The 27,542-nt window shown below is 34.9% G+C and overlaps 3 protein-coding genes across 6 annotated transcripts; 1 reads left to right on the plus strand and 2 right to left on the minus strand.

Moving 5' to 3' along the window:
• Nucleotides 1-1,281: 1,281 nt before the first annotated feature.
• LOC117906270 (two-component response regulator ORR9-like) lies at nt 1,282-3,770 on the minus strand. 2 transcript variants are annotated; one of them, XM_034819248.1, is made up of 5 exons: nt 3,408-3,769; nt 3,137-3,291; nt 2,207-2,290; nt 1,839-1,906; nt 1,282-1,698 (listed from the first exon to the last, which is right to left on the minus strand). In XM_034819248.1, exons 1-5 carry the CDS (start codon nt 3,565-3,567, stop codon nt 1,440-1,442), a joined length of 726 nt encoding a protein of 241 aa, XP_034675139.1. In that variant the 5' UTR covers nt 3,568-3,769; the 3' UTR covers nt 1,282-1,439. The 2 variants fall into 2 exon arrangements, with proteins under 2 accessions (XP_034675139.1, XP_034675140.1); XM_034819249.1 differs by lacking the exon at nt 2,207-2,290 and having other exon boundaries at nt 3,408-3,770.
• A 7,760-nt stretch (nt 3,771-11,530) lies between these two features.
• Nucleotides 11,531-20,336, plus strand: LOC117906532 (delta-aminolevulinic acid dehydratase, chloroplastic). Of its 3 annotated transcripts, XM_034819571.1 has the most exons (13): nt 11,531-11,619; nt 11,761-12,095; nt 13,559-13,670; nt 13,796-13,869; nt 14,126-14,194; nt 14,285-14,368; nt 14,490-14,559; nt 16,696-16,751; nt 17,387-17,508; nt 19,365-19,436; nt 19,533-19,614; nt 19,699-19,776; nt 19,981-20,336. In XM_034819571.1, the coding sequence occupies exons 2-13, from the start codon at nt 11,790-11,792 to the stop codon at nt 20,146-20,148; spliced, it is 1,293 nt and encodes a 430-aa protein (XP_034675462.1). In that variant the 5' UTR covers nt 11,531-11,619; nt 11,761-11,789; the 3' UTR covers nt 20,149-20,336. The 3 variants fall into 3 exon arrangements, with proteins under 3 accessions (XP_034675462.1, XP_034675461.1, XP_034675463.1); XM_034819570.1 differs by lacking the exon at nt 11,531-11,619 and having other exon boundaries at nt 11,645-12,095; XM_034819572.1 differs by lacking the exon at nt 11,531-11,619 and having other exon boundaries at nt 11,926-12,095; nt 13,537-13,670.
• A 137-nt stretch (nt 20,337-20,473) lies between these two features.
• On the minus strand, nt 20,474-25,622 carry LOC117906531 (IAA-amino acid hydrolase ILR1-like 6). The gene is made up of 5 exons (XM_034819569.1): nt 25,006-25,622; nt 24,178-24,303; nt 21,528-21,842; nt 21,307-21,435; nt 20,474-21,219 (listed from the first exon to the last, which is right to left on the minus strand). The coding sequence occupies exons 1-5, from the start codon at nt 25,534-25,536 to the stop codon at nt 20,851-20,853; spliced, it is 1,470 nt and encodes a 489-aa protein (XP_034675460.1). The 5' UTR covers nt 25,537-25,622; the 3' UTR covers nt 20,474-20,850.
• Nucleotides 25,623-27,542: the final 1,920 nt, after the last annotated feature.

A 27,542-nucleotide genomic window follows, 5' to 3' on the forward strand; every position in this document is an offset into this window, starting at 1 on the left:
ATACTGGGAACATTGGGGTATCAAAATATGATTAATGTAAGACATCCAACTAATTAACATACAAGATAGGATGATGATTAATGTGATTATTAATTTTTAACAAAAGTTTCCACCCTCTCTCTTTCTAATAATTTGACAAAAAGTTTCCCCCCAGGTTTCAAAGATTTGTTCCTCCCTTTCGGTGGAACCGGCTTATTAATCGAATGATGTTGTGGATTCCACACTTCAATCACTCTATCATTTCAGATTTGGAGTGGACACTAATTTACACAAATCATTTACTAGACTTATATCATACGAATGAAGCATTCTTGAAATATCTTGCTCATACATGATTGAAGTACCCACGAAAACATACAATGTATTGTATATATAATATGAAGATTAAGTGCTTATCCATATGATATTCTAAAAAATTAGGTGTGTCGTTGTATATACATTCCTTTCATATTTAATACATTTATTCATCATTGTCAAGCCTCGAGGCATTGAATTAATTAAGACTTGGCGGTCAAGTTTTAACTAACATAAGATCTCAAAAGATAGGTATTATCACATCGGATGATTTGATATCCATATTTCATATCTAATGGATTTATTTGCTTTCGCTAAATTTATGATTTTTTATATTCATAGAACTTTTTAGGATACACCTCTTTGAAGATTTCAGTTAATACACTTGATTCAATTGGTTTGAAATTTCATCAACTATATCTCTTATCATTTTATTATTTTCACTCATCTCGGTTTTTTCATTCAAAATAATGAAGGTATTTGGTGAAACTTCAAAATCAATAGGGGTTAGTGTACTTAACACAAACCTCTCATGGGTGTGAATGACCCTTGAATTTTACTCACCATTAGATTTATAAGGAATAATAGATATCTTTAAAATCTATATATAATTAAAACTTAGAATAATTTGTTAAGACTAACTATTTACTCCCTTTAAATAAACCTTTTAGTGGGTGTTTGATAAACTAACTTAATAACTTAATTTAAGTCATCAAAAAATTTAAGTATGTTTAGTAAAATAACTTAACGGTATAACTTAAAATTAAAAATAATTTTAATAAATAAGTAAAAATAATTAATTTATTTTTAAATTAATATTTTTATTTTACTTTTTTATTTCAATTTGTCTTACTTATCTCTACAATCTCCTTTATTACTTTATGACCTCCATTATTACTTGATCTTATTTATCCTATTTATAATTTATAAAGATAAATATGTTGATGCTTCTAAATACGAAAATTAATAGTGAAAATTATGAAAGAATTGAGATTAATGCTATGCTCATAGAACTGTTCATGATCTATTTGAACTGATATTGGAACCAGCAGTAGTACGTACTCTGATGAAACATAGGGTCATATATATGCCCCATAACTTGAAAATGCACTATACCCCATTGAACTTTACTACTTATACAACCCCTAATCTTTTAGTTTTGATCTTCTCTCTAAGGGATCTGCAGACACTAATGCCTTCCTTTTGCAAACTCCATTGTTGCTCTTACTGCTGCTGCAACTAGTACTGTTGTTTTTATTTATGTTTTCGTCATCCTCGTTACTACTGTTGATGTTTTCACAGGGGTACTGGCTAAGAGATTTGAGTAGATGAGGTTGAAGCTTCTCCAAATCCGATAACTGAACAGGCTTCAACAGGAAATCTTCTGCCCCTCCTTCCAGACACCTACTCATCATCATCGATCCCACCAAAAGTAGAAAAAAGGGCACTCATAAAGTGATATATTCTTCCACTAAAAAAAATAATACTAGAAAAAATGGAAGATGGTGTCATGGGAAGAAGAATAAGGAGAAGAGGAACCTTACATGTTGATTCTGGAGGGTACATTCTCTGATGACATGACAACAACTGGAACATCTTTCCATGAAGATCCCTATAAGCATAGATGTAAATGTAGACCAGACTTTAGGTTATTTTCATAAAGAAGACAAACCATGGTTAATTGTGAATTGTGATTTAATCTCTTTCAAATTTCCAAGTGTTGAAGGACCACACTCAGATTCAAACCCAGTGAATCAGATGGCGACCAACACTTTAAACATGGAAGGAATTAAAGCATATGACATGTACACTGCAACATGCATTTATGGGAGTCTTCTGAGTTCTGACTGCAGAAATGGGATGGGATTATCCAGAAAAGAAAAAGAGAGAAGAGGGGGTGGTGGTTGTTAACCTTGACTCGTTTCAGCAAATCATAACCGCTCATCCCGGGCATACAATAGTCTGTCATGATCAAGTTCACTTTCAACCCCTGCATCTGATCATTTTCATGTTCAAACAAAAGTTTATAATATAATATACGCAGATCTTGTTCATTTCATGATCAAGTTGGATTATACGTAACTACCAAGATAAGAGGAAGATTTGAGGAGAGAGACAAAAGAATGTGAATCTTGAGGCTTAGGCTTTTGTGGGTTGCCGTGTTTGATATGCATGTTAAAATGCTGTGGAGCATCTTTCTCCAATCATGTTGTGATGTCACAAGATGGATTGTTGCCATGTTTAGGTTATCACAACTAGGTATGGGTGGCCTGCAGGCCTTGGCTTCTCTCATGTGTCATATGATCATCATAGTATGGTCATTTTCCTGGGTTTCCTCTTTTGCTGGTTATCCTTGCATTTTTTTTTTTCAGGTTTTGGAATTCCAAACATGGTAGATATAGTAAAAATGAGAAATCAGAACAAGAAAGAAAGAAGAAAATTTGATGGAATTTGGGATGTGGATCGTTTGGTAGGTGGAATGTTTTTCAGTCATTTCTCAAAGGGCAGTCTTTAGAATAATACTTTTTTTAGTCAGAAAGAAAGGTTTTCTTCAGCATTTAATTTTCATTGTTGAAAATTGCCTAGATTCAAGGTCCCAGAAAACCTGATAAATTAAATTTTAGACATATTATGATGAACATTGAATTGTGTATGAGAATCAAGTATCAGTAAAAGAAAAAATGAAAAAAAAAATGGATCCATCTAATAAAAGATGTGATAAAAAGAGGCTACAGATGGTAAAGTATAGACAGAAAAGAACATCTAAAAAAATCAGGTAGCTTTAAAAAATAAGGCCATGTTACCGAGATGAAATCAATTGGAGAAGAGAAGGCAATCTGACCTCTTGCTGGGAAGGTTTGGCTGAAGAAGATGATGATGATGAGGAAGAAGAAGAAGAAGAAGAAGAAGAAGAAGAAGAAGATGTAGTATCATTGTCTCGGCCATCTAGCAGACCCAGGTACTCAAGAGCTTTATCCCCAGATTCCACGCAAGTCACTGAAAATATGGAGAATACCACAGCAAGTGAAAAAGAAAAAGAAAAAGAAAAATCAAACCCCATTACACAGTAGAATCAAAATTGTCTAGAGACCACAACCCCATGTACACTATACCATGATATGAAGAAACAGTGAGCAGCTTCTCCAGAAGCTTTCTGTCTATAAGACTATCATCCACCGCTAAAACATGAAAATGCTGTTCCAACTGCTTCTGCTGCTGGGTGCTTTCATTGTCTTGCTTCATTTCCATCTGCTCTAACGAAACAAGATCCATCCTAATCTCTGCTCAGCCTCTTTCTCTCTATGTATATATATAATTAATAAGTATGTTAGAGAAAGGTAGTGGTGGTGGTGGCGGTGGCGGTGGTAGTGGAGGTGGAGATGGAGGTGGTGGTGGGAGAATGCCGTAGGTTTTATTTGAAGTAGTTGAGAAGCAATGTGGGTTGGAGTAGAAGGAGAGGCGTGTGTGTAATATTTTTGTTTTTTTTGTTTTTTGTTATTGTGGTGTGATCTCCAGTAGATTCTGTAGACCGTGTTGGTACAACCACTGTGGGCTCCTCCTCCCTCTCCGTTTTTTCTCCCTTTGGATTTTGGATTGATTGCCCACCTATTCCCCCCCATGTCTTTCTTCCCATTTTCCCTTCTTCTTAATCAACTTTTAATTGATTGCCTTTATTATTACCATCACAAATATATACCCCCACACACATACATGATACATACCCTTTCTAATAAATAATACAAGGGTCAAGGGTGTGACAAGATTAAAATATGTGAATCATTTTCATCAATCATAAACATCAACCACCCATTTGACTTGATGGCTTTATTTCTAGACCCATTAGAAAATAAATAAATAAATAAATAAAACATTTTCCTTCTCTTTGCAAAAGAAAAAAAAAAGCCCAAATGGCAAAGTTACTCATGACCATCTTAAAGTGGGCAGACAGCCCCCACTACCAACTATCAAAACATGTTGCAGTATCCTTTTTATTGTAAATGCATTGACTAAATTATATAAAATATTTATATTGAATTTCAATGTATTTATCTTTTTAAATATTTGTCTGCCACTGAGCCTCGTGGCACTCGTACACCACCTACCATCTACCACCCTTCTATTGCGTTTTATAGTTATTCCAAAAGAAAATAAAATTAAAATATTTTTAAAAATCATCATTAAACACATTTTAACTTATTTATATCAAATAGTTTTTTGAAAAGAAAAAGAGTTATTATGAATTGAGAATTTCCATATATTTATTGTGAGGGTCTTTGACCAATGTTGGAATAACAAATAATAATAATAATAATAATAATAGAAAATGATAAATTTGGATTTAGATTAGGGAAGTAAGAAAACATGGTAAGTAAGACAGCAACTAAGCAACAGAAAAAGATACTGGATTTTACTAAACAGGCTTTAAACAGCTGAGGCATAATAATTACAGGTTAGAGGACTGAAAAGGCAAAAAGAAATAAAAAAATGGGACCACAATCAGAGCGGAGAGTATGGAATCAATCTTTTGTAATAATAGTGATGGAGACACGAAATAAATAAAGGTTGGGGGACCAGGGACCCACTAGCAATTTTTGAAAATCTATGGTGGGCCTTCCAAATAAAATCTTTGATGGGCCCATTCCTATTCTGCTCTAAATCCCCGCCTTCGAATCTGTCCCCATCGAGGGTGTCCAAAGCAGAAAGTTTTTCTTCACGGGGGTCAGTCTGAAATTTTTTTTCACACTCGAGTGTTGGGCCCGCGTCTTGTCTGACACGTGTCGTCCCCTCCACGCTTCACCGCCTTTTATCGTACGTCTGATATTGCCACGCTGATCGCGACGAGTGCCCTCTTGAACCGTCTGATTCTCATGCTTGCTTTATTTTTATTTTATCTGCGAGACTGCAACAACGTAAAGTTTAGGGTGTTGACGCTTTGACATCTTCCAATTATTTTAATTCCTACGTCTAAATTTTGAATTATTTTATATTCTTAAATTCATAAAAATAATTAAATAAATATTTTTAAAACCCATAAAAATAAAAACAAAATCCTAATTTTTACCAATCAAACAACTCAAAATTCCAATTTCTTTTTTCTTTTTTTTCTTTTTTGTCATTTATCAAAGATAAAATAATAATTAAAAAATAAATTGCAAACCTTAACAATCTTGAAGGGCTAAACGTGAACTACATGGTGATAGGATGTTGACAGGAGAAGATTTTTCCTTTTTTTAAAAAAATAACAAATAAATAAATATGGTTGAGGGGTAGGTTGGCCCACACAACCCTTTAAGTCACTGGCTAAAAAGTTACACATAAATCTTTGGATAATCTTTGATAGAAAAAAGCAAAGTGTGTTTGGTGACAAATCTTTTTTATATTACTTTGATTGACCAAATAAATTTTGTAGCAAAGTGTGATTGTGTTTATGTATTTTTTGACTTAGAGAAGCAAAGTGAGGGACCCACTTCACCCAAAATGAGGCCATTCATTACTCATCTTACCTTACTCCTAAATCAAATGAGATTTCTCTAGATCTGTGGTCCACATCTACACCCACAAATAACCTTTGTTTTTTTTTTTTTTTTTTAAATTTCCCATTTCCTTTATAATTATTATTGTCTTTCTAGGTAGTTTGCGGAGGAAATTTCTCCCCCCACTTGCCCATCAGCCATTTAAATACCATCCTTTTGTTTTGGGGGGTCGCCCTCATTTTGACTTGTTGCTCAATAACAACCTATTCCTGCCTTTGTTTTTTCCACAGCCACGAGGAAAAAGGGGATGTGTATCTTCTCTCATCTTCATTACTTTCCTTCTTCTTCAAGTTTTAATTATTTGTACAAATAATAAGTATCTGAAATCACATAACTTGGCTACATACATTTTCCCTTTAAGCATGTAACAAAAGTCATTTTGAGCCTAGTAGTGGCATTCATGACCCTTGGTCCTTATACAAGTTTGGTTGATTAATTCATTTCAGTGAGAAAGGTCAAACTTTGTCGGGTTTTTCTACATCTTTTCTTTTTGACTTTGAATAAAAATAGAACTTTGGCCCTCCAAATATTCTCCACTTTCTCAAAATAATGATATTCTTGTTCTTTAATAATTAAAGAAATCACCGTATAAGTATAAGATTTATAAATTATGACATATGGAAAAAGGAAGTCGTTGAACTTTGAAGGGTTTTGATGGGATAAGGTTTTTTTTTTTATTTTTAATAAAAAAGCATTTTATGATTTTTGAGTTTGTTTGACAAGTTATTAGTTAACATAAAACTTTATACTAATGTAACATTTCATATTATAAAATTAATTTTTTGATATTTTATCAACACACATAACACTTTCTGTTGATATAATATTTCGTCTAACAAAATTAGTTATTTTTTTTAATATTAAAGTGAAGATGGTAAGACAGTCTAAATCATTTGATCTTTTCTTATAGAGAAAAATATATTTATTTTTCTACCCTTATATGACCTAAATAAAATTTCTAGACAAGAAAATTGATCAAATTTATCTTATTTTAGTTTTTGGACCCCCAAAATAAAATAATTTTTTTTCAAAAAAAAAAAAAAGGAAAACAGTTAGGAAGTGTGTGCATGAGTGCATCTACATTTAAAAAGTGGGTGAAATAGAATTCAAATATCCTTAATTGGACGTGTACTAAGCAATTAACATCACCTAAAAGCTCAAAATTGAATGCAATGGAGGACCCACTTTTATTTCAAATCTCCTTCTCCTCGGACCTTTTTTTCCTTTTTTTTTTTTAAATTTCTTTTTTCCTTTCTTTAACCAGTCACCATTGATGATCATTGCCGATTTTGTTCAGGGTTGACAAGCGAGAAGATTAAGATAATGTTTCTATGCCATGGCCCCATTCCCATGTATCTCCCTAGTCCTCACCCACCCCATCTTTTGCAGGGTGTTACATAAATGTTCATAAAAAAGAAGAAGCTAAAATTAATGAATAATATTCCAAATATCTTATATTAAAAGTTTTATTATAAGATTTAAAAAAAAATGGGAATTGAATTATGTGAATGTTAAAAGGAAATGAAGAAAAGGAGCTTTTTGAAAAGTGGGGCTCATGGTCATTGGTCATGCGACATTTCCTTGGTGGGATTGGACGTTTGAAGTTCTTCTTCTTATCCAGAGTTCAGACCGGCCAGTATATCTGCTACTGTTTGCTGCCCACGCTCAAATTTTCTCGCACTTTTTTTCTTTTTGTCCAATCAGATTCAAATTGCTTTCCAAATGTCTAAAATGAATGTTTGGCGTGTTTTTGTCATATCTATTTTTATATAATCATTGATTGTATTTATTTATGTTTTTTTTTAAACTTGATTTTTCAATTCACCACATGATCACGGTGCCAGAAGAAATCGCACTGTAATGTGCATGAAGAACAAGGAGACTGAGAGTATATTTGAAAACGGTTTCGAAAACAGTTTTTTATTTTTTTATGAAAGTATTTAAAATATATATATATATATATATATATATATATATATATATATATATATTTAGTTATTTTCATTTATTTTTTAAAAAATTATAAAAATAGATATAAGGATTAAAAATAAAATTTTAAATATAAAATTATTTTTAAAATATATTAAAAACATTCAACTCCCAAACAAACCTTTATTTTATAAAATATTAAAAGTTATTTTTTAAAAATTATTCTCAAAAACTATTTTAAAAAACGATTATCAAATAGTACCTAAAGTTCCTCATTTTAAATGTTTTTTTGTTTTTTTTTTAAAATTAATTAAACACATAAAAGAGCTTTTATTAAGCTTAAAAACAAAAATAATTGTGGCTTCTAACGCTAGCTTGAATGTGAACCTGCGTCCAACCGTGTGGGGGTGTTAATATATTTAAATATGATTAAAATTTCATCTCCTAAGAAATATCTTAATTATTTATTTTTATAATTTGAAATTAATAAAATTACTCTCATTTTTCTATATTAATTACTCTCACAAAATTTTGAAATATTTAATTAAAAATGATGAAATTATACTCATATTTAAAAAGATAACTTTTATGTATAAAAATTATTTCTATAACCTCATTTTGATTTTTTTTATCCTTAAATTTTTTTATTTAAAAAGTGTTTGATAGGAGATAAGTATTAAAAATGTGTTAAAATATAATTTTTTTTTAATTGCATTCAATCTCTTTTAATCAAATTATTGAAAAAAAAAATATAATTACCTTTTGAAATGCCCAAAATCTATATTAGTTATCTTATCGATGAATTCCCTATCCCAAGTCATATATAAAATTACAAATTTTGAGAATAACTTAATTTTATAGCACAAATGTCTTTAATCTTTTTTTCACGTAAAAAAAAAAAAAAAAGTTGAATGAAATTCATGAGAAAACTTGCTTATAAAATGTTCTTTCGATTTTTGAGAGAGAGAGAGAGAGAGTGTGTGAAAGGAGAGAAGATTTTTTATTTTATTATTATTATATGTAAATAGTTTTTGGATAGCTTCAACTCTCGTCACTTACTTTCCATCTCTCATTTTGTTGGTTGGGATGGATCAGTCCCACTTGAACACCAAAACCTAAACCTAACTCCAACACAAATAACCCATCACCCAAAAATTTAATATAACGTGGAAGATGGCACTGCCTACATGGTGCGGATATGAACAAGGGGCATTGGGAGGCTAGGAAATGGGGTAGGGTAGGTTGTAGGGCACCCAAAAAGGGAAATGTCAAAAGCAAAAGGGTTCAGGGTAAAAAATGGGGACAGGAGCCCACTTTACTTGAAATTAAGATCTTCGTGCAGTTGATATGCTTTTCACCTAGTCGCCCTTGAAACCATGATTGTCATTATCATCAAATATATCATGCGTGAAAATCCAGGCCTCCATATATACTATGGTCCCACTTTTATTTTTTTTTTATATTATATATCATTTTAAAAAAAAATCTTTTTTCTTTTCGAATGTTAGGTGTGGGAGTGAATTTTTTCTGGTATGAAACTCTTTGAATTAGAAGCGGATAAAGAGGGTTCGAAAATTTCTCCATTCTTTTGTCGTGGTTGTGACATTGTCATAACCTCTCCTTGTGCATTTAAGGATATGTTTTCTTGTTGCTTACCTACTTGATATTAAAAATTGAATCCATATCCTTTTCTATCTAGAGTCTAGACATGTGCTCATACCATCAAACAAGTGTCCTACTCACTTGGGAGAATGCTGAAATTGACTTTTCTAACATGGTTACCAAACTATTCTTGGATGAGAAGATTTTGCACGATATTCCATTTTTCCTTTGCACCAATGTCATCATGTGTAGAAAATGCATTAGATGATGAATTTAACGAAAAGATTTTGCACGATAGTCCATCTTTCCATTGCACCAATGTCATCATCCTTAGAAAATGTATTAGACGATGAATCTCTTAACCCATCCTATACTTGGAATTTGGGAAAGACAAATTGACTTAAAACTTATACTTTTAATACAACTTTCACGAAGGGACTAATCACAGTCGACAAACCCCTAAATTACTCTGAGTTAATTGCTATGAAGGTTTTCCTTTTATTCCATTCACTTGGGTCTTTTAATCAATCAGTGTACTATTCTAAAACTTTTTTCTTCTTCTTTTAAAATTTGATAGAGACCTTTCTAATAAGATTATTGAGGTTATTCATCATGATCATATATTTTTACTAACATTAAGCTCTTAGATTTATTGGATGGAATGATAGTATGAAACTTGGACATTTACATTTGAGTTATCCATAAAGATATTCATGTAATTTTTCTCGAATGTTCCCCATTTTCAATAGATGCCTAATTATTTATATGACAAGAAACTTAAACGTTTATCTTATGATTTTACTTAATCATTCGTATGAAAGGAAATCCAAAACACTTGCGTTTGAGTTGCCTATATTGCAAGGAACTTAGATTTTTGTCTTTGAATTGAGTGCCTATTGCATGCTTGGGTCCGATAGCCTTCCAGGGCTTAACTTGGTCTTCATGATTCTATTTTTCCTTCTCACTTTAACATTATTATTGGCTTGATATAAAGATTATTATCTATAATTGTTAAAAAAAACTCAATGTTTTCTTAGGATTTCTAAGTCTAGTATTATTTGATACCAGTATTTTTTATGACGTTTCTTTCTAACATCTTGAAGTGAACCTTCTATTGGGCCAAAGAAGGATGGCGTTGTTTATGTGATGAGACCTTCTATCTGGCACAAGGAGTTTCTAATTGACTTCAGAGCTGTTGGGCCTAGTTGGGCTTGAATTTCAATTTTCAAGCGTAGCTCAAGAATTTAGACAATGAACTCAAGACCGGACTATCGTGTCGCGACACTTGTGCCTTAGCCCACTGAAATGAACTGGCCTCATCCAATTGGAAATCCATTTCTCTCAATCTCAGGCCATGGCCCAGGCCCAGGGCTCATCCAATTTCGTTTTTCTCATTATTCGCACGAAGCGAGTCATTTAATTTTTTGGAGAATTTAAGGAAAAATACGAACTAACGAGGGTCTTTACAATGAAATGTCAACCCTGCTTGAATTTCCGTACATAGATCTCCCATCCGCATTAACCACTGTTATGTTGACACTTTGACAAATCTAAGAAAAAACATAAATAAATAAAGAAATAATAGACTTAAATTTAATAAATTATTTTTATATTATATTTTGAACAATCCAACTTATTTTAACTATTTTATACAATAATAAAATAAATTTAAAATACATCAATTTAATTTTTATTTATGTGTAATTATTTTATATTGAAAATCATTTTTTTTAAGCCTTTTTTTCAAAAGTAAATATAAAGAAAAAGTCCAAGACAATAAAAAATTTTAAAAATTAAAATAAAATAATTTTTAATTGTATATAATTTTTTTTTTTTTGAAAAGTATTAAAAAAATATTACCTAATTTAAATATTTTTTTATTTACTTAATAATTTCGCCGTAATGGCTATAGTGTGGGTTCTTAAAATCAAAATTTCTACAACGAACGGTATAAATAATATCTCTAAAAAAATAAAATAAAAATGGGGAAAAGGAGGCAGTCCCAGTCTGTCCCCCCTCTTCGAGATTTTTTAGATTACCAAAAATGTCCAAACCATTTTTTGAAAACAGGTAGGGCGAGCACGGTAATTTAAAAAATTCAGACATATTTTGAGGCTATCGTGGTCAAACTGGGTAGGTGGCCCGATCATCTGTCAGCGTCCACAGTTATCTTCCGCATAAAGTCCTCTCTAATTGGCTCTCCAAATCCCTCAGATAAGGCCACCTCGTCGCTTTCCATCTCGCCTCCTTCTCATCCCAGGTTAGTTTCTCACCTCTAATTCTCTTCCATATGATCTAATTATTCACTTTTATTACGTTTTCCTCTCAAATTTCTCGGCAAGAATTTAGGGTTTCAATATGTCCTGTCACTGAATTCGAACATTGGGTGTGTGTGGTACAGACGAGACGCGCACTTTGGGAATTGAAGTCATGGCTTCGATGTTCCTTAATGCGCCCTGCAATGTTGGGGCAATTAAGCATTTTGATTGCAAGAACTATGTTGGACTGAGGGCATCATCGAATCAGAAGTTAGATTGTGTTGGGCACACAATCAAGGCGCCTCCACGACGTCGTTTTATTGTAAGAGCCAGCGAAAGGAGGGATGAATCCATAAAAAAAATGGGATTGACTGATCAAGAGTGTGAAGCTGCGGTTGTGGCCGGAAATGTGCCGGAAGCTCCTCCCGCGCCTCCCAAGCCGGCGGCGCCAGCTGGAACTCCGTCGGTTCCTTTTCTTGTGAGTATTTATTTGTTCTATGATGATTTTGAATTGACTGCATTGCCAATTTTTCTTGGGTAAAGATGAGTAGGTATGTAGTTATATGAATCCAGCTGAGAAATATGTCTGTTAGAGGATGGGACGAGATTCATCGATTGATCGAAGGCTCCTCGTAATATGGCTAGAGTCGCCTTTTGTTGAATTTACGGAAAAATTTAGGCTACATTTGGATGAAAGAAATAAGAGAAAATGGAAGGAAAACACGGCTATGTTTGTTTCTCATGCAAATTTGAGGGAAAGAAAACAGAGTGGAAAAGTAGAAGAAAAGAAGAAAGTGAAGGAAAATAAAATAAATAAATATAAATTTAATAAATTATTTTTATATATTACTTCAATTCATTGTACTTATTTTAACATTTTTTTTATATAAAGATTAAATGATTTGAAATTATATAAGTTTTTAATTAATTTTAATTATATATATTTTTTCATTTTTTTTTGTAGGAAAACCAAATTTGAAAAACTCATTTTCTATAGCATTTTCTTTCTTTCTTTGATACTTCCCTCAAACCAAACATAGCATAGAAGAAAATAAGTTTGAAATGAATAATTCTTGTGAATAGGATTATCTAATAGTATTCCTTTTTTCTCAAAAAGAAATAAAGAATTTTAAAATGTATAAATTTTAATACAATTCTCATTCTTCCTTTTTTCTTTTCCTTTTCCTAATACCCTTCATGTTCCAAAGAGAGCCTCATTGTAACTTCAGAACTATGTTAAAAAAAAAAATTGCTAGAATTTAAGAAGATTAATTCAGGCTCCGTCAGGATTTTGGAAAGTTTCCAATAGTATGAGGAAAGAAAACGACAAATAAAGGTAGAAGGAAGAAAAATGAGAAGTTTAAACTTGATCAAATTTTCACATGGTTTTCCAAACTCAGTTACCTTTTTCTCTCCTTTATAAAAACAAATGCAAAATGCATAAGTTTCTAAGTTATTTTCCTTCGTTCCTTCAGGGTAAATCAAACAAGAGATCCTGTATTTCTTAATACCTTTTTTGTACTTTTGGTGATGCAAACCAAGTGTAAGGGTTTCATGTTATTCTTTTGAGCATTGTAGCTATATTGAGTGGCTACTAACCTTTTTTTAGTAAGAATGGTTACGAAAAAATTGAGGTCAAGAAATGAAACTTAAATGTTTGAATCTTATGATTTAAGTTGATTTGACTTCCAAATCATGAAAACCCAGTGGAACTAGGCTAATAGCTGAATTAGTTTTGACTGTGCTAAAATAATTGTTTTCTTGGATCACAATAATTGAAAATCTGGATATGAAACTTTTAGTTTCTATTCTTTTCCTACAGTTTATACACAACCAAACACAAGTTTATTTGACATCGGTGGTGTTTTTTACTCTACTGGATTATATATTGTTATTGATGCTTGATCTCACTCTACCAGCTTGTTAATGTTGGTTTGTCAGCCACTTAATCGACGCCCTCGTCGTAATCGAAGGTCGCCTGTATTGAGAGCATCATTCCAGGAAACAAATTTATCTCCTGCAAATTTTGTCTATCCACTCTTTATTCATGAAGGTTGGTATTAATGTTTTTTGAGGAAATTCCAAAGAATTAATTTTACTCTCTCTCTCTCTGGCATGCGCGCATGCGCACACATACACGCACACATATATTTCTGTCTCATTTTATGAGACTTGCAGGTGAAGAGGACACCCCTATTGGAGCCATGCCTGGATGTTATAGGCTAGGATGGAGACATGGACTGCTGGAGGAGGTGAATGAGCTATATCTCTTTCTGTGTCTCATGCAAAATTGGAACAAGTTGTGCTGAAGTCTGATATCAAAAGTATTGCTACTCTGGCATATATTTAAATGCACAGCACAGAGCCACCCAAAATGAAATCTGATTGAGAGTTGTCTGCTAATATTATAAGCTTATTTTTGCTTATAAATGGTTGTCCTGGTGGATCCCATATGAGCTTCTTGGTATGTCTTCCATGCACTTTCTGAAGTGTCATCTTTCAATGCAGGTTGCAAAGGCCCGGGATGTTGGTGTAAACAGTGTTGTGCTCTTTCCTAAAGTTCCAGATGCCTTGAAGGTTCTTATTCTCCATCCAGTTTCCTTTTTGAATTCCATAAAATGATATAATGGTGTCATCATTGTCATGTAATTGTTTCTTGCACACTAGTCTCCCACAGGAGATGAAGCATTCAATGACAATGGTTTAGTGCCCCGGACAATTCGATTGCTCAAAGACAGATACCCTGATCTTGTAAGTTGAAGTACTTCATTTGGTGGTTTCTCTATTTTTAGGTCATAGGCCTTTCCAGGTTAGGATGCTTATGCATGGAAGTCTAGCATTCTCTTTGATGCTTTAATCTGTCTTTCATTAGGTTATCTACACTGATGTTGCTTTAGATCCGTATTCCTCTGATGGGCATGATGGTATTGTCAGAGAAGATGGTAAGACATATTTTCAACTTTTACAAGTGCAAGGATATTACATTTGGATCATTTGTATTCAACGTGTATGCTTTCATGCACCCTTCTATTAAGGACTTTTCATATAATTGATCTTTCCCTATAAAAAAGAAAAAAATGATATTAATTTTGGATTAAGTTGTTTCTTTTTATTTGTAAAATGAAGTTGTCCAGTACTCTATTTGAAAGCATTCTTTGAAAATCAAGTGCTGGTTAAGAGACAGAGAATAAAGTATTTTGAGAATTTTCCCTTACCTTACACATGGTTACAAATCCTATTTGAAGCATGAAGAGTTTCTTATGCTCAATTTTCTCTAGTAGTTTGATCATTTTCTCCAATAAAGCTGTTTTCTTATTCTTTGTGCACCCATACGAGATTTTTAGGCCATAATGTTCTGCCTTTTTGTGAGTTTATATTTGTGCATAGGATGTATAGAATTTTCATTAATACATACTAAATACACTGGTAGAAGACACATATCAAGTAGCTTGGCAGATAAACAAGATAATTGACAAGCTTTATGAAATTATAGATAGGAGCAAGAGAAGACATCAATAAAAGAGCACCTGAAGGAAACTATAATAAACACCATACAACGATTTATAACCATAGCCAAACTTTCTCAGCCACTAAAACTCACTAATTTCTGTCTTTACAACTGAGTCATGAGATCATAAAGAAAATTTCCAGACATAAACCTTTTGGACCCAACCCCATTCGATGCAGTACCATCTTCATAATCTCTTTCATGTTAAAAGAATTGTAGGGAAAAACTCTATTTGGAGTCCATGAATTGTTCTTTAAATGACTACATATTTGCTAAGAACCTTAACCATTAACTCTTGCACAAGGAAATTCCCTTCTCTCAGCATAATATATGCATATTTTTGTAAAGCATGCAGTATATACACCTGAAATTGCAAGAATGGAAAATAGATACAAAGCATTATTTTTTTTCCTTTAATTTAAAGGTTGATGATTTTTTTTCCTAATTTAAGTCATTATTCTTCCATAGAAAAAAAAATTAGTTAGTGCTTTAATTTTGTGAACCATAAATTAAGGAACCACTAGCTTGCTGGACAATCCCATTTGGTCAAATATCTAGCGACAAACTCCTCGGGACCAACAAGGGGTAGTACAGGAATATTCACCTGTTGCCCATCGACTACACCTATTGGTAGACACACTGCTCTTAGGAAGCAGTGCTAGAGCATCTCGGTTCGAGTCCGAGTGGCGGCATGGCATCTTCTAAAAGAGATACAATAATCCCTATAATAAATAATGAATCCAATTCCCGATTTCCATTCCGGGATCTTCTTTTTTTTTTTTTGTAAAGATTAAGAAACAAATTCTATTTATGATATTTTCGACTTTAGAGCATGAGTGCTCAAGCATTCAATCAATATTAGATTGGATGTATAATTTTATATAAAATAGAAAAGTGCAAAAAGAAATTCTTTCTTCCATTTCACCGAGCCTCTCTCCAAGACAGTGCCTACAATTTCATTGACTAATAAGGTTATCAAATGAATTGTAATTTCAGCAATTCATGGAAGAATGAATCAGGGGAAAACCAATGAATGTACCAGCTTATAATATTATTCTGTTCCTTATAGGAAACCTTGTCAAATAAATTGCAGTTTCTTTTTTATTTACCATTTTTTGATAGGTGAATTTTTTTTCCCTATTGGGAATTGAACCTAGAACCTCCCATTTACTCTCAGATTCCTTCATGGTAATCAGTTACTGCAAGAAAAAAATTCTTTTTGCAATCATGATGACTTTTTAGCTACTGCTAAATTTTGTTTTCATTTAGTCATATTTAGACTCCTACATCCTAACAGAACCTATAAGGAAGATGTGAATATTGCTATCCAAATTAAAAGGCTTTAGTTGGCAAGTGACAACACCTCATCATTAACCTATAAATTTTATCTTTTCACCTGTCTGAGTCAGACATACTCTTATTATTTTGTATTACATTACGCTCCACCAGCCAATTAAATAACAGTCTGGTTAAAGGGGAAACTTCTTCTATGATCAGAGCTCCTCTACTAAGAAGTAATCTTTCATGGATACTGTTACTGATTGCATTTGAAATCCTTGGTATCCTGTAGGAGTCATAATGAATGATGAGACAGTGCATCAATTATGTAAACAAGCTGTTGCTCAGGTAATTTTGGAAGATCTTCTATAATGACATTCTTTTTTGTGCTTTGGGAAAATACCAAAATCTTATGGAATACCATGACTTCTCCTGAGGCTTTGACATAGTCATTTGATTCTCTTCATGAAAACTATTCACTTAACTTTTATACTTTTTCTTGGGACAAGTTTATAGACTGAAAAGTTTCAAATTGCTCAAATTTAAGTGCTTCACAAACTTAACTCAATGAATATTTCTAATATGGGTTAATTTCATTCACACACCTCTATTGATGGATTTTATATATAAAATTTATTTTTTAAAGAATATATATATATATATATATATATATATATATATATATATATATATATATATATATATTAGAGATTGTTAAATACACCTATCTAAAATCTTTATACCTAAAATTTCTTTAAAAAAAATTTACAAGCAGAATAAATTTATTTGTGTACTAATTGACAAAATTTGAAACCAATGACAATTAGGTGTATTTACACCAAACCTTAGGGAATCTCAGTAAAATTATCCCTTTCTAATATTTACTCTTGACATTTTTGTTGCTTGAAAATGCATATTATTCAATGCTGCTATGGCCTGACTAGTTTGTGATTCTACCATGTTGGACCTACTTTTATAAACAGGCTAAGGCAGGAGCAGATGTTGTTAGTCCCAGTGACATGATGGATGGTCGTGTAGGAGCAATTCGAGCAGCTCTTGATGCTGAAGGCTTTCAACATGTGTCTATCATGTCCTATACAGCAAAGTAATGTGTCCATGATTTATAAATTTTCTTCATCAGCTTGTGCCCTTTGATTAAACATTTATTAATTAATGTTCCATTATCCCTGTACTCACTACTCAGGAACAACCATTTGGATAACATCTTACCTCAATAATTTTTCCTTTTTGGAGTTATCATCCTTATATTTTTAGTTTTTTCCCCATGTGGCTCCTATTTAAGTATTTTCTCATCCTACGACACAAATAATTTAGAATTAGAGCTCATTTTTCACACAGTTATCAATCACAACCAACCATGTCATGGTAGTTATTTTGGCAGCTTAAATTGGAAATTTTGTGGGTCTTATTTAAACCTGTATCAGTTAGATGACTATACAGTTCCATTTATGGTGAGATTGTATGTGCTGTTGGAGCATGCATCATTTGTATTGTGATGGAGGATCTATGCCATTGAGAATAAATTAAACTGAAAATGAATGTGTATAATCATTTATTTTCCATGCAACATATGCACAAATACATATATCCTTTTTTGTTTAGTTGCTGTTTATAATATTCTTGTTTGCCTATCAACACGCACGTACAGGCAAATACACATATATATAGCAAGGTCCAATGACTAGATTTCAGGAAGTTTCTCTCTAAGAACCTGTCTCTTATTTATTTTGTAGATTGGGTGGATTCTTGCCTTCTTGCCTTCTTGATGAGGGAGGGAGTGATTGTTTTGGTTGTCCTCTCCCTTTAGGGTGTTGCATTTTGGTACCCTTTTGTATTTGTCCTATATACCTTGGCTTAGCATCCTTGTTTGTTATTTATAAAATTTACCTTTTAACTTAGCAAAAAAAAGGTTTCTAAGAACCTATATCTGCATTAAGGCATGATGCATGTTCTGCATCCACAAATCATTTAAAAAAAAATTAAGAAATGAAGGACAAAGTTTTTAAAGATTTTAATGGGCTACATTTGTTGGTGCAATGAAGATAAGTTTTACTAAAACAATGAAAATTTAGAGAATCACCCCTAGAAAAATTTAAAGAAAAAGAAAACAGAAGTAAAAGTAGGGTTATCTAGGGGTCATTATTCATCAGAAATTGATGTAGTTATCCTGTGAAATTTTTCCTTGTTTCCATGTATCTGTTTTTTTTTTTTTTTTTTTTCTTTCTTTCCTTTTTTTTTTTTTTTTTTCTGTGCTTTGGTACTGAGGTGGAGGTCATTGGTTGGGTGAGGGGTGTTAAGGCAGTGGTGGCAGTAGGCAATATTGAGACATTATGCTTCCTGCTTTTGGGGTTGGTGGGTTTGGTTGTAAGGGGGGCGCTAGGGCAGTGGCAGCATGGTGGCAGTAGGCAATATTGAGACATTATGCTTCCTGCTTTTGCATGGGGGGTTGGTGGGTTTGGTTGTAAGGGGGGTGCTAGGGCAGTGGCAGCATCTTAAGTTTTTGGCTCTGTTCTATAAAGAAGATTATTTTCCCCTTATAGTGTATTCCTAGATAAATATCATGAAGATTTTCCATTGTTATTTTTGGTGATGTCTTCTCTGTGTATGTAGTGAGGAGAGAATAATAGCTCTTTTCTTAAGTTAATGATCCAATTTAATAGATATTGGACATGTTCACTAGCCAATTTCATTTTGATGGATGTCTAAACAATCTTTTAATTTTTACATCCCTGTTTAGCTACTACTAGTAACAGTTTTAGTGTATTCTTCTATATTTCCTTCTCTATGTTGATGTCTTTGACCAAACCATTTTGACATCATAAAAGGTTTTTTACAAGTTTGCTGTTTGGATATTGTTGGTAAACTTTGTTCTCACTCATTTCCGGCAATCATATAGTCATCATTTTTTTAACATGTTAATCTCTACTTCATTGCAAACAGGTATGCAAGTGCATTTTATGGTCCATTCCGAGAAGCATTGGACTCAAATCCACGCTTTGGAGACAAAAAAACGTATGCCGTCCATGAAAGTTGAACTTTATGGTTAATTTCTTATTCGATATTACTGCTGCTCACTTTTGCATATTATTGTGGCATGGCAAACAAAAGTTATCAGATGAACCCAGCGAATTACAGAGAGGCTCTGACTGAGGTCCGTGAAGATGAGTCTGAAGGAGCTGATATCCTTTTGGTCAGTATTGGTTTCCAACTTTGAATGCACTCACTAAGTGGCAGAAATTTCCATCCTGCTGAAGTTACTTCAATTGGGTGACAGGTGAAACCTGGTCTGCCTTACTTGGATGTCATAAGGCTGCTTCGGGATAACTCGTCATTGCCAATTGCTGCATATCAGGTTCTTTAATTGCTACTTGATTTCCAATATCATATTATCCTACCTTATGTCATATCCTTATAATAGTCCTTAATCAATGAATTTGCAAGCCCATTTCCATAGCCTTCAATTTAACTTGGGTTTACAATCTTTTTCCTTCCCTTTCATTCCTGTTATGATGCCTCAGATTGCTCCATCTTCCTTGTTTATTTTCCCTGGATCTAGGTTTCTGGTGAATACTCGATGATCAAGGCTGGTGCTGTTCTCAAAATGATTGATGAAGAAAAAGTCATGATGGAGTCACTGATGTGTCTTCGACGGGCTGGTGCAGACATCATCCTCACGTATTTTGCACTACAAGCTGCTCGATGTTTATGCGGTGAGAAGAGGTGAGAGATTGTTTGAAGTGTAGAATCTGCTAAAATAAAATGTGTGGCTTTGAAGGTGCTACAATGAGTAAGAATACATTTAGTAGGGAGCGAGAACATATTTTTTGCAGTTGTATCATCGACAATAAGGTTAAAGTTGAATTATGTGGTATGATGGTTTTTATCAAAAGATGATACCCTTGCTTCGCCATAGTATTACTGCATAATCATATCATATGAAGACAGGATTATTATTGGTGACAACATGGAATTGAGTCTAGTGAAAATATCGGCCGATCATCGCAAGTCTGAGGCATGCAAAGCTTGAAAAGGAATTGTGGGTGTCGGCAGGAAAAAAATTACAGTTCATTTGATTCAATTGTGTTTCCCCGGCAGCCAGACATGTATGTCACATATATCAAGATTGGTCCTTCTCTCAACTCTTAAGTCGGTGGAGTTGGAATTATTTAAAAAAATCAAAAACAAAATTAAAACTTCCTGGAAAATGGAAATTGCTGAAGATGCAGTAACATATACATGCCAGTTCTTCATGGGATGAACATCAACATTACAATACCCTAAATATATATCCCCGTAGACCCAAATTGAAGCTTTTGAAGCTTTTAGACTAGGCTGAGGGGTTATCTTTCCCTGTACCTGTTTCCCCCACCTAGCAAACACCAAAAATAAGAGAAAACACAGGCTGATGGCAGTAATTTTGTGTACATCATCGTCTGTGCTCGTTGAGATATCTCTCGGCAATGGCAGCATGAGCTGCAGCACCCATAGGGAGAGCATCTTCGTCAATCATGAAATAAGGGGAGTGGCCTGTGTGTATAGACCCCAGGGTCTCGTTTCTTACGCCTATGTAGAAGAAGGCAGCAGGGACCACCTCGGAGTAGAAGGAGAAGTCCTCAGCACCCATCATCGGTGGCACCACCCTGAAATTTGTAGGGCCAAACAGATCAATGGCTACCTTCCTCACATGCTCATACATTCCTTCATCGTTCACTGTTGGGGGATAAATGGTGTACTCTTTCTCAAAGAAGTCCACTGTTGCTGAGCATCTGAAAACTCTGGCCTGTTCTACAATTACCTGTTTCAGTGGAGATATTGGTTACCGCTTGCCACTCTATTCAAGATTTGAATTTTGGACAAAGAAAGGGTGGTTCCACCAACATACCTCCTCTATTCTTTGAAGAAGTTGATAGAAACTTGTGTTGGAGAAGGCCCTGAAGGTACCACCCAGAACCACGGTGTCGGCTATCATGTCAAGACTATTGCCCCCATTCAATGAAGTCACCGACACAACCTGCAAGTTTAAAAATGGCATGGTAGAAATTCAGATTTACTCCACCATTTCTGAATATAGAGGAAGAGGACTCAGAAACACGCTATACACACCTGGGAGTCCAGTGGATTTGCTTCCCGAGACACAATGCCCTGTAAACTTATAACAGCAGCTGAGGCAGCCAAAACAGGGTCCACTGATCGGTGAGGTTTCCCGGCGTCACCCTCTTTTCCAGTGATTACAGCTCTGAAGAAGCCACACCCAGCTAGCAATGGACCAGGCCTCGACCCAATGATAGACGTCGGGTGTTCATGAGATACATGAACTGCAAATATGGCCTCCACATTCTCCAGAGCCCCATCTCCTATCATCCGTTTTGCACCATTCCCAGCTTCCTCTGCTGGTTGAAACACTAGTACTACGGTTCCCTGGTAGAAATAATGCCACCATTTGTCAGGACACATAGGCAAACTACAATCAGCTACAAAACCTTTTATCTATCGTCACCACGATCTAGCTATAGTTATGCCTTAGGGGGTTTCTCAGATTTATCCCAACAGCAGTTAAATCATGAAGTAGGCCAGCGTATTGAGCTGCATAACTGATTATTATACCACATTTCCTGGAAGAACAAACAAATTCCATATACCAAACTAAATTTCCTTTTGCAACATTAATAATTATTTTTCCTCAACATACCAAAAACAGAAGACGACAAATCTAGACCCCACTTGATAGATATGGATCACGTCTAATCAACACCTGCTTCTGCCAAGAACAGGATCTGTTTTTTAAGTATGTTAGGAATGGTTACAACACAACCGACATGTGAACTGTTCTATTGTCCTAATAGGAATGATGAAAGATTTTTTACGCATTTCATATTAATTTCTTGTCCAGTTCATTTCTTTCACCAAAAGCTTCCAAAAGGTTGGCTGGACCTCAGTTCTCAAAAAGAAAGAAATGATTCCAAGTATCAAAGGTGAGATTTGGGTTGTACCAGCCCATATTCAACCAAGAGTACTTTCACTTTCCTTGCATGTGATCAAAAATAAAGAAAGATGTTAAATACATCCAGTTTTTTCTCTTTACAACTACCCTATTTGAAAAAAAAAAAGAGTGAGAATAAAATAAAGTAGAAAGAAGAAAGATACACCAAGATGAGGTTAGTTAATAGCCAACTGGCATTATTCAAAAAGCTTTAGAATTTAGGATTCAGCAATGTCGTCTAAAAGACGAGAAGTCTGCCTGAATTGTATGAGCAAGCAGCTGAACAATAGAGCCTCCAAAGTTACATCTGTTATCAACATGAAATATCACCATGCCCATCTCCTTGTACCTACTTTTTCTGATCCATTATTGCCCACCATACAATGTGAACCCCGACTCAAAAAGCAGCAAAAGCCCAAAATCTAGGACTCAAGAAAATTGAACCAGGCAGCAAAAGAAAAAGGACAAGGACAAGAACACAGTATGAACGGCACCCACATGAAAGCTCATTTCTCTATCTGAGAGAATCAGTTTTTCAACTCCTGATATAATTTATTTATGTCACCGTCCCTCAAAACAAAACTGATTCTCACATCTCTAAAGCTAACATATGAGAGAAATACAAAATACCCGTGAATGCCACCCATGTGATGCTTCCATACTACAAGTCTCTATGACCCACTTCACCGTATAACAATAAAATATATACATAGTTAATCACCCATTTGAAAATCTAATTCTTTTAGTTTATCCAAAGCCATGTGCAATGCTTTTCAAGAACAGTTTTCTATTCCCCGGACAAAAAATAAGAAAAACATTTGATAATAAAAAATTATTTTTTATTTTTATTTTTAAAAACATAAAACTAAGTATTTTCATATAATATTTTTTACTTGTATTCTATTATTTTCTGATGATTGTTTTAGAAAATAGTTATAGAAGTATAATGATTAAAAATAAAATATTAAATATTAAAATTATTTTTAAAATATATTTAAAAACATATTAGAAATATTTCAAGTTACTTTTATTTTATAAAATATAAAAAAGAAAAAAAAAGTTTCTAAAAAATATTTTTTAGAATTGTTTTCGATAACAGTTACCAAAAGTTCTAATTACTCTCATTGTATTCATCTGGAGGGAAGGCTTTTGGTAGAGAGTGAATTTCAAAAATGGTGTTTGAAGAAAGACATGACAAGTGACAACCACGTATTGAGCCCAACAAACTTGAAGCCAAAAGGTAAAAAAGCAAGGCATGGTGATTCAAAACCAGCAAAGCAAAAGGCCTCCCAGGGTGGTCGGTCATGTCAAGCTTTAGAGGAAGTTATGGAACGTAACCCCCCTGCCTCCTTTTCTTGAATCAATGTTATCCACCAATGCCCCCTAACTGAAAAGGTGGCATTATCATTCAACTTTTCCACATCTGACTTTTAGCCCAGGCAGATCACATTTTGTTTCACTCCAAAACCACCAACAAGAAATCACTGCTTTTCAGAATTTTCACTGTCCTTTTTGTAATTCATAGTGATCTGACAGCCAAACTGCTGGTTTACCAGCTAAGGAGTTTTTTAAATCCTCTAGGCTCGTAGCAGCGATTCAATCTCAAAAATAACATGATGTAGAGTAATCATTTCTAAATGTAAAGTTAAACAGATCGAAATAGCACTAATAACCTCTACTTCACTTTCTCTGACAGACAATAAATTAAAGGGCATTTTAACAAGTAGACATGATAAAGTGATTCAATTAGGAAGGAGTTTAGTCCAAATAAACCTTTAAATGATGTTCACGGGCCTTGAGTATCCTGGCAGCCCCAAGAAGCATTGCAACGTGTGCATCGTGCCCACAAGCATGCATTTTCCCAGCAACTTTGCTTTTGTGCTCCCATTCCACGGCCTCCTGCAACATCCATCCCAACCCAACATGTCACACCACCAATTTCTCTTCCACCTAACATAAATATTAAATGCAACTACTCTTATTTTTTGTTTCTTTCTTCTTTTTTTATTTGAAAAAACGAGTACTGAAGATAACCCAAAACAAAATGGTAAAGTTAGGTTAAAGATAAAAATAAAAAAAAAAAAGTACATTTGGTGTTAGGGCATAAAGTCCAAAGGGAAAATGCAGACGAAGGCACCGGGGTGTTTCATGGGCACAACATGGCAACATGATAGCCGCCACGTGCGATATGTACCAGTATTTGAGTCGGTGCCCCATAATCATTTCTTCTACGGCACGAAATGATAATAATAATAATACAGATACACACGTGCTCGAGTTGAGAGACCCCAGTGTAATTTCTCTTATAACTTACACAGTACACCCAGAGCCACATATATTCCTTCAGGGTGACCAGACCCATATTAGAATATGTATGGTAAACAAAATGCTTGAAGAAAGTCATAAAAACAAATAGGGTGAAAAAAGAAGATAGGAATTGGCAAGTAGAGAAGGATGACTGCACTTTTAAAGGCGTCATATATTTGCAGTTGAAGACGAATCAAGAATCAAGAAAGCGTGAAAATGATGAAAAGATTGTATTCAAATTTATTATGACAAATCGGGTTTTAGAATTAGTTACAAGGAAATAGAAAAAGAAACCTGAATTGGGAGAGCATCCATGTCGGCCCTGACGGCAACAAACGGCGGACCTCCGGTGCCGATGGTGGCTCGAATCCCGGTCTTCGCCAGCGGAAAACGATAGCTGATGTCCATCTGATCCAATTCACGGCGAATCAATCGGCTGGTATTGAATTCCTCGAAAGCCAGCTCCGGATTCTCGTGGATTCTCCTCCTTATGCCTTTCAACCACTCCACCGTCTCCGGCCGCTTCGCGATCCTCAGAATCTCCTCCGAGCATTCCTTCCTCCAAATTCCGCAGTCCGACACGGCCGGTTCCTTAATCCAAATTGTGCAGTCCGCCACGGCCGGAGTTGTGGACCGGTCGAGGGCGGAGCTCACGTTTTTCTGAGTGGTTGGGGCCTTGGAGTTGCAACAGGGGGGCTCAAAGTAGGAGTAGTCATGGTCGGAGGAAGCGGTTGGAGCTGTGATTCTATCTATGCAATTCACAGAGACTGCGAAAATCAAGATCAAGAAGATGATTAATAATTTCTGCAAATGAATCATCATCATGAATATCAGCAACGAAAGTGAGAGAGAAAGCGTTGGTTGCAGAGAGGTGAAGGGAAAGAAAGAAAGAAGAGAGAGAGAAAAAAAAATGAATTGGGAGAGAGAGAGGATGAGATGGTATTTGAACACGTGGGGATAAAGAGGGGAGACCATATTTGTCACGTGGGGGAATTTCTTTGCAAAAGAGCTGGTTGATTAAGGCGTCGAATCGCAGCAGGGAGGACCACCTCTGCAGTAGCAGTCATCGGTGAGACAGATCCACACACTGCCTTGATCTTGACAGATATCTGTATTTTCCCTTTCTTTTTCCTTTGGGAAAATATATTTTCATAAGCATTTAAAATTTTCTAAAATTTAAATTTAACATATTTTATTAAATAATAATAATTTTTGCAATAGGTAAAATTTAATTTTAAATTAATTTAAATTTTCCAAAATGTATTGTTTTGAATGGATGCGGGTTGAGGTACATTATAAATCACATTAACTTGTGTTTATCTGACACGAAAAAATCGATGTACTAATTGGGTTGGCACGAAAAATTCGATGTATTGATTAGGTTCATTGGGTTTAGGCGAGATGAATGGGGGCTTTGTGTTACAAGATGCTTCAAATGACCCTCCCCATGGGCTTATATAGGAAGAGGGAAGCTTCTAAAGACTCTTGGAGCCATCTACACCAAGCCATTGGTGGGAAGAGTGTGGAAGGTTCTAAAGATGCCTAGAGATGTGCACACATCTCTACACTATGGTGAAAGGCATGAGAGGAGTCCAAGGCTTTCTAGAAACTTCTAAGAATCTCTTGTATATTCTTGTACATAGGGTTGTACATAGAATAAGGTAGGATGTTCTAAAATATTCTTGATTTGTAAGGAACCCTCCAAGGTTCCAAAGAGTTCCATTGGTGCCTATAAATAGGTGAGACCCTCATTTGGCCAAGGCACCACCCAAAATTACTTCCTAACCAAGCAAGTGAGCTTCCAAGCACTAGTAAAGGTTTCATTGAGTTAGTAAGAGCTTCCATTCTTTAAGGAGTTGCCTATCAAGCTTCTTAAGCTTTTGAGTCGCGAGTGTCTTAGCTTAGCAAGCTAAGCATTAGGGAGCAAGACTGACTTAGCAAGATCAAGCGTCTTGGCTTGTCTAAGTGTCGCACGAGCTTAGTGAACGACTAAGTCCGTGACAAGTGGTATCAGAGCGCAGTTACGAAGCGAGCATAGTAAAGGAAGCATGTCGGGCTCTAACGTGGAGGAGACTAGCGAGCAAACCCGTGGAAGGGAGACCGAGCCTATTGCACGGGGCAGGGGCAAGAAGGATAAATCTCGTGATGCCGTTGCCAACATGGAGGCAAGGTTAGCCAAGGTGGAGCTAGCCATGGCAGACACTCAAGAGAGGTTGGACTTGATCGAGCAAGGCATGGAGAAGGGCTTAGAGGATCTAAAGGAGCAGATCCAAGACCTTCATGAGAGTGTGCTAGTCTCACAGGTTCAGCCAGTGTCGCACGAGGAGTTTGTATCCTTCCAAGGAAAGGTCTTGAGCATGCTTGCTAGCATGGAGTCAAGGATAGAGGCATTGGCCACTCGAATGGAGTCTCGAGACCAGGAGGTTAGGCAGGAGTTGGCCATCTACAAGGCTGCTGTGTCGGCACGGGTCATGGCCACACATGAGGCATCTAGGGTGGAGGTACCGAAGCCACATGGGTTTAGTGGCAAGCGGGATGCCAAGGAGTTGGATAACTTCTTATGGCATATGGAGCGATACTTCAAGGCTATCGCATTGACTGATGAGGCGACTAAGGTAAGAACTGCAACCCTCTACCTTACTAACACATCTACTCTATGGTGGCGTCGGAGGTTTGTCGATATGGAGAATGGCATTTACACCATAGAGACGTGGGAAAACTTCAAGAGGGAGATTAAGAGGCAGTTCTACCCCGAGGACGTGGCTTACCTGGCTAGGAAAAACATGAGGTGTCTCAAGCACACAGGCTCAATACGCGACTATGTCAAGGAA

This window comes from Vitis riparia, chromosome 18, assembly GCF_004353265.1.
Source record: "Vitis riparia cultivar Riparia Gloire de Montpellier isolate 1030 chromosome 18, EGFV_Vit.rip_1.0, whole genome shotgun sequence".
NCBI lineage: Eukaryota > Viridiplantae > Streptophyta > Magnoliopsida > Vitales > Vitaceae > Vitis > Vitis riparia.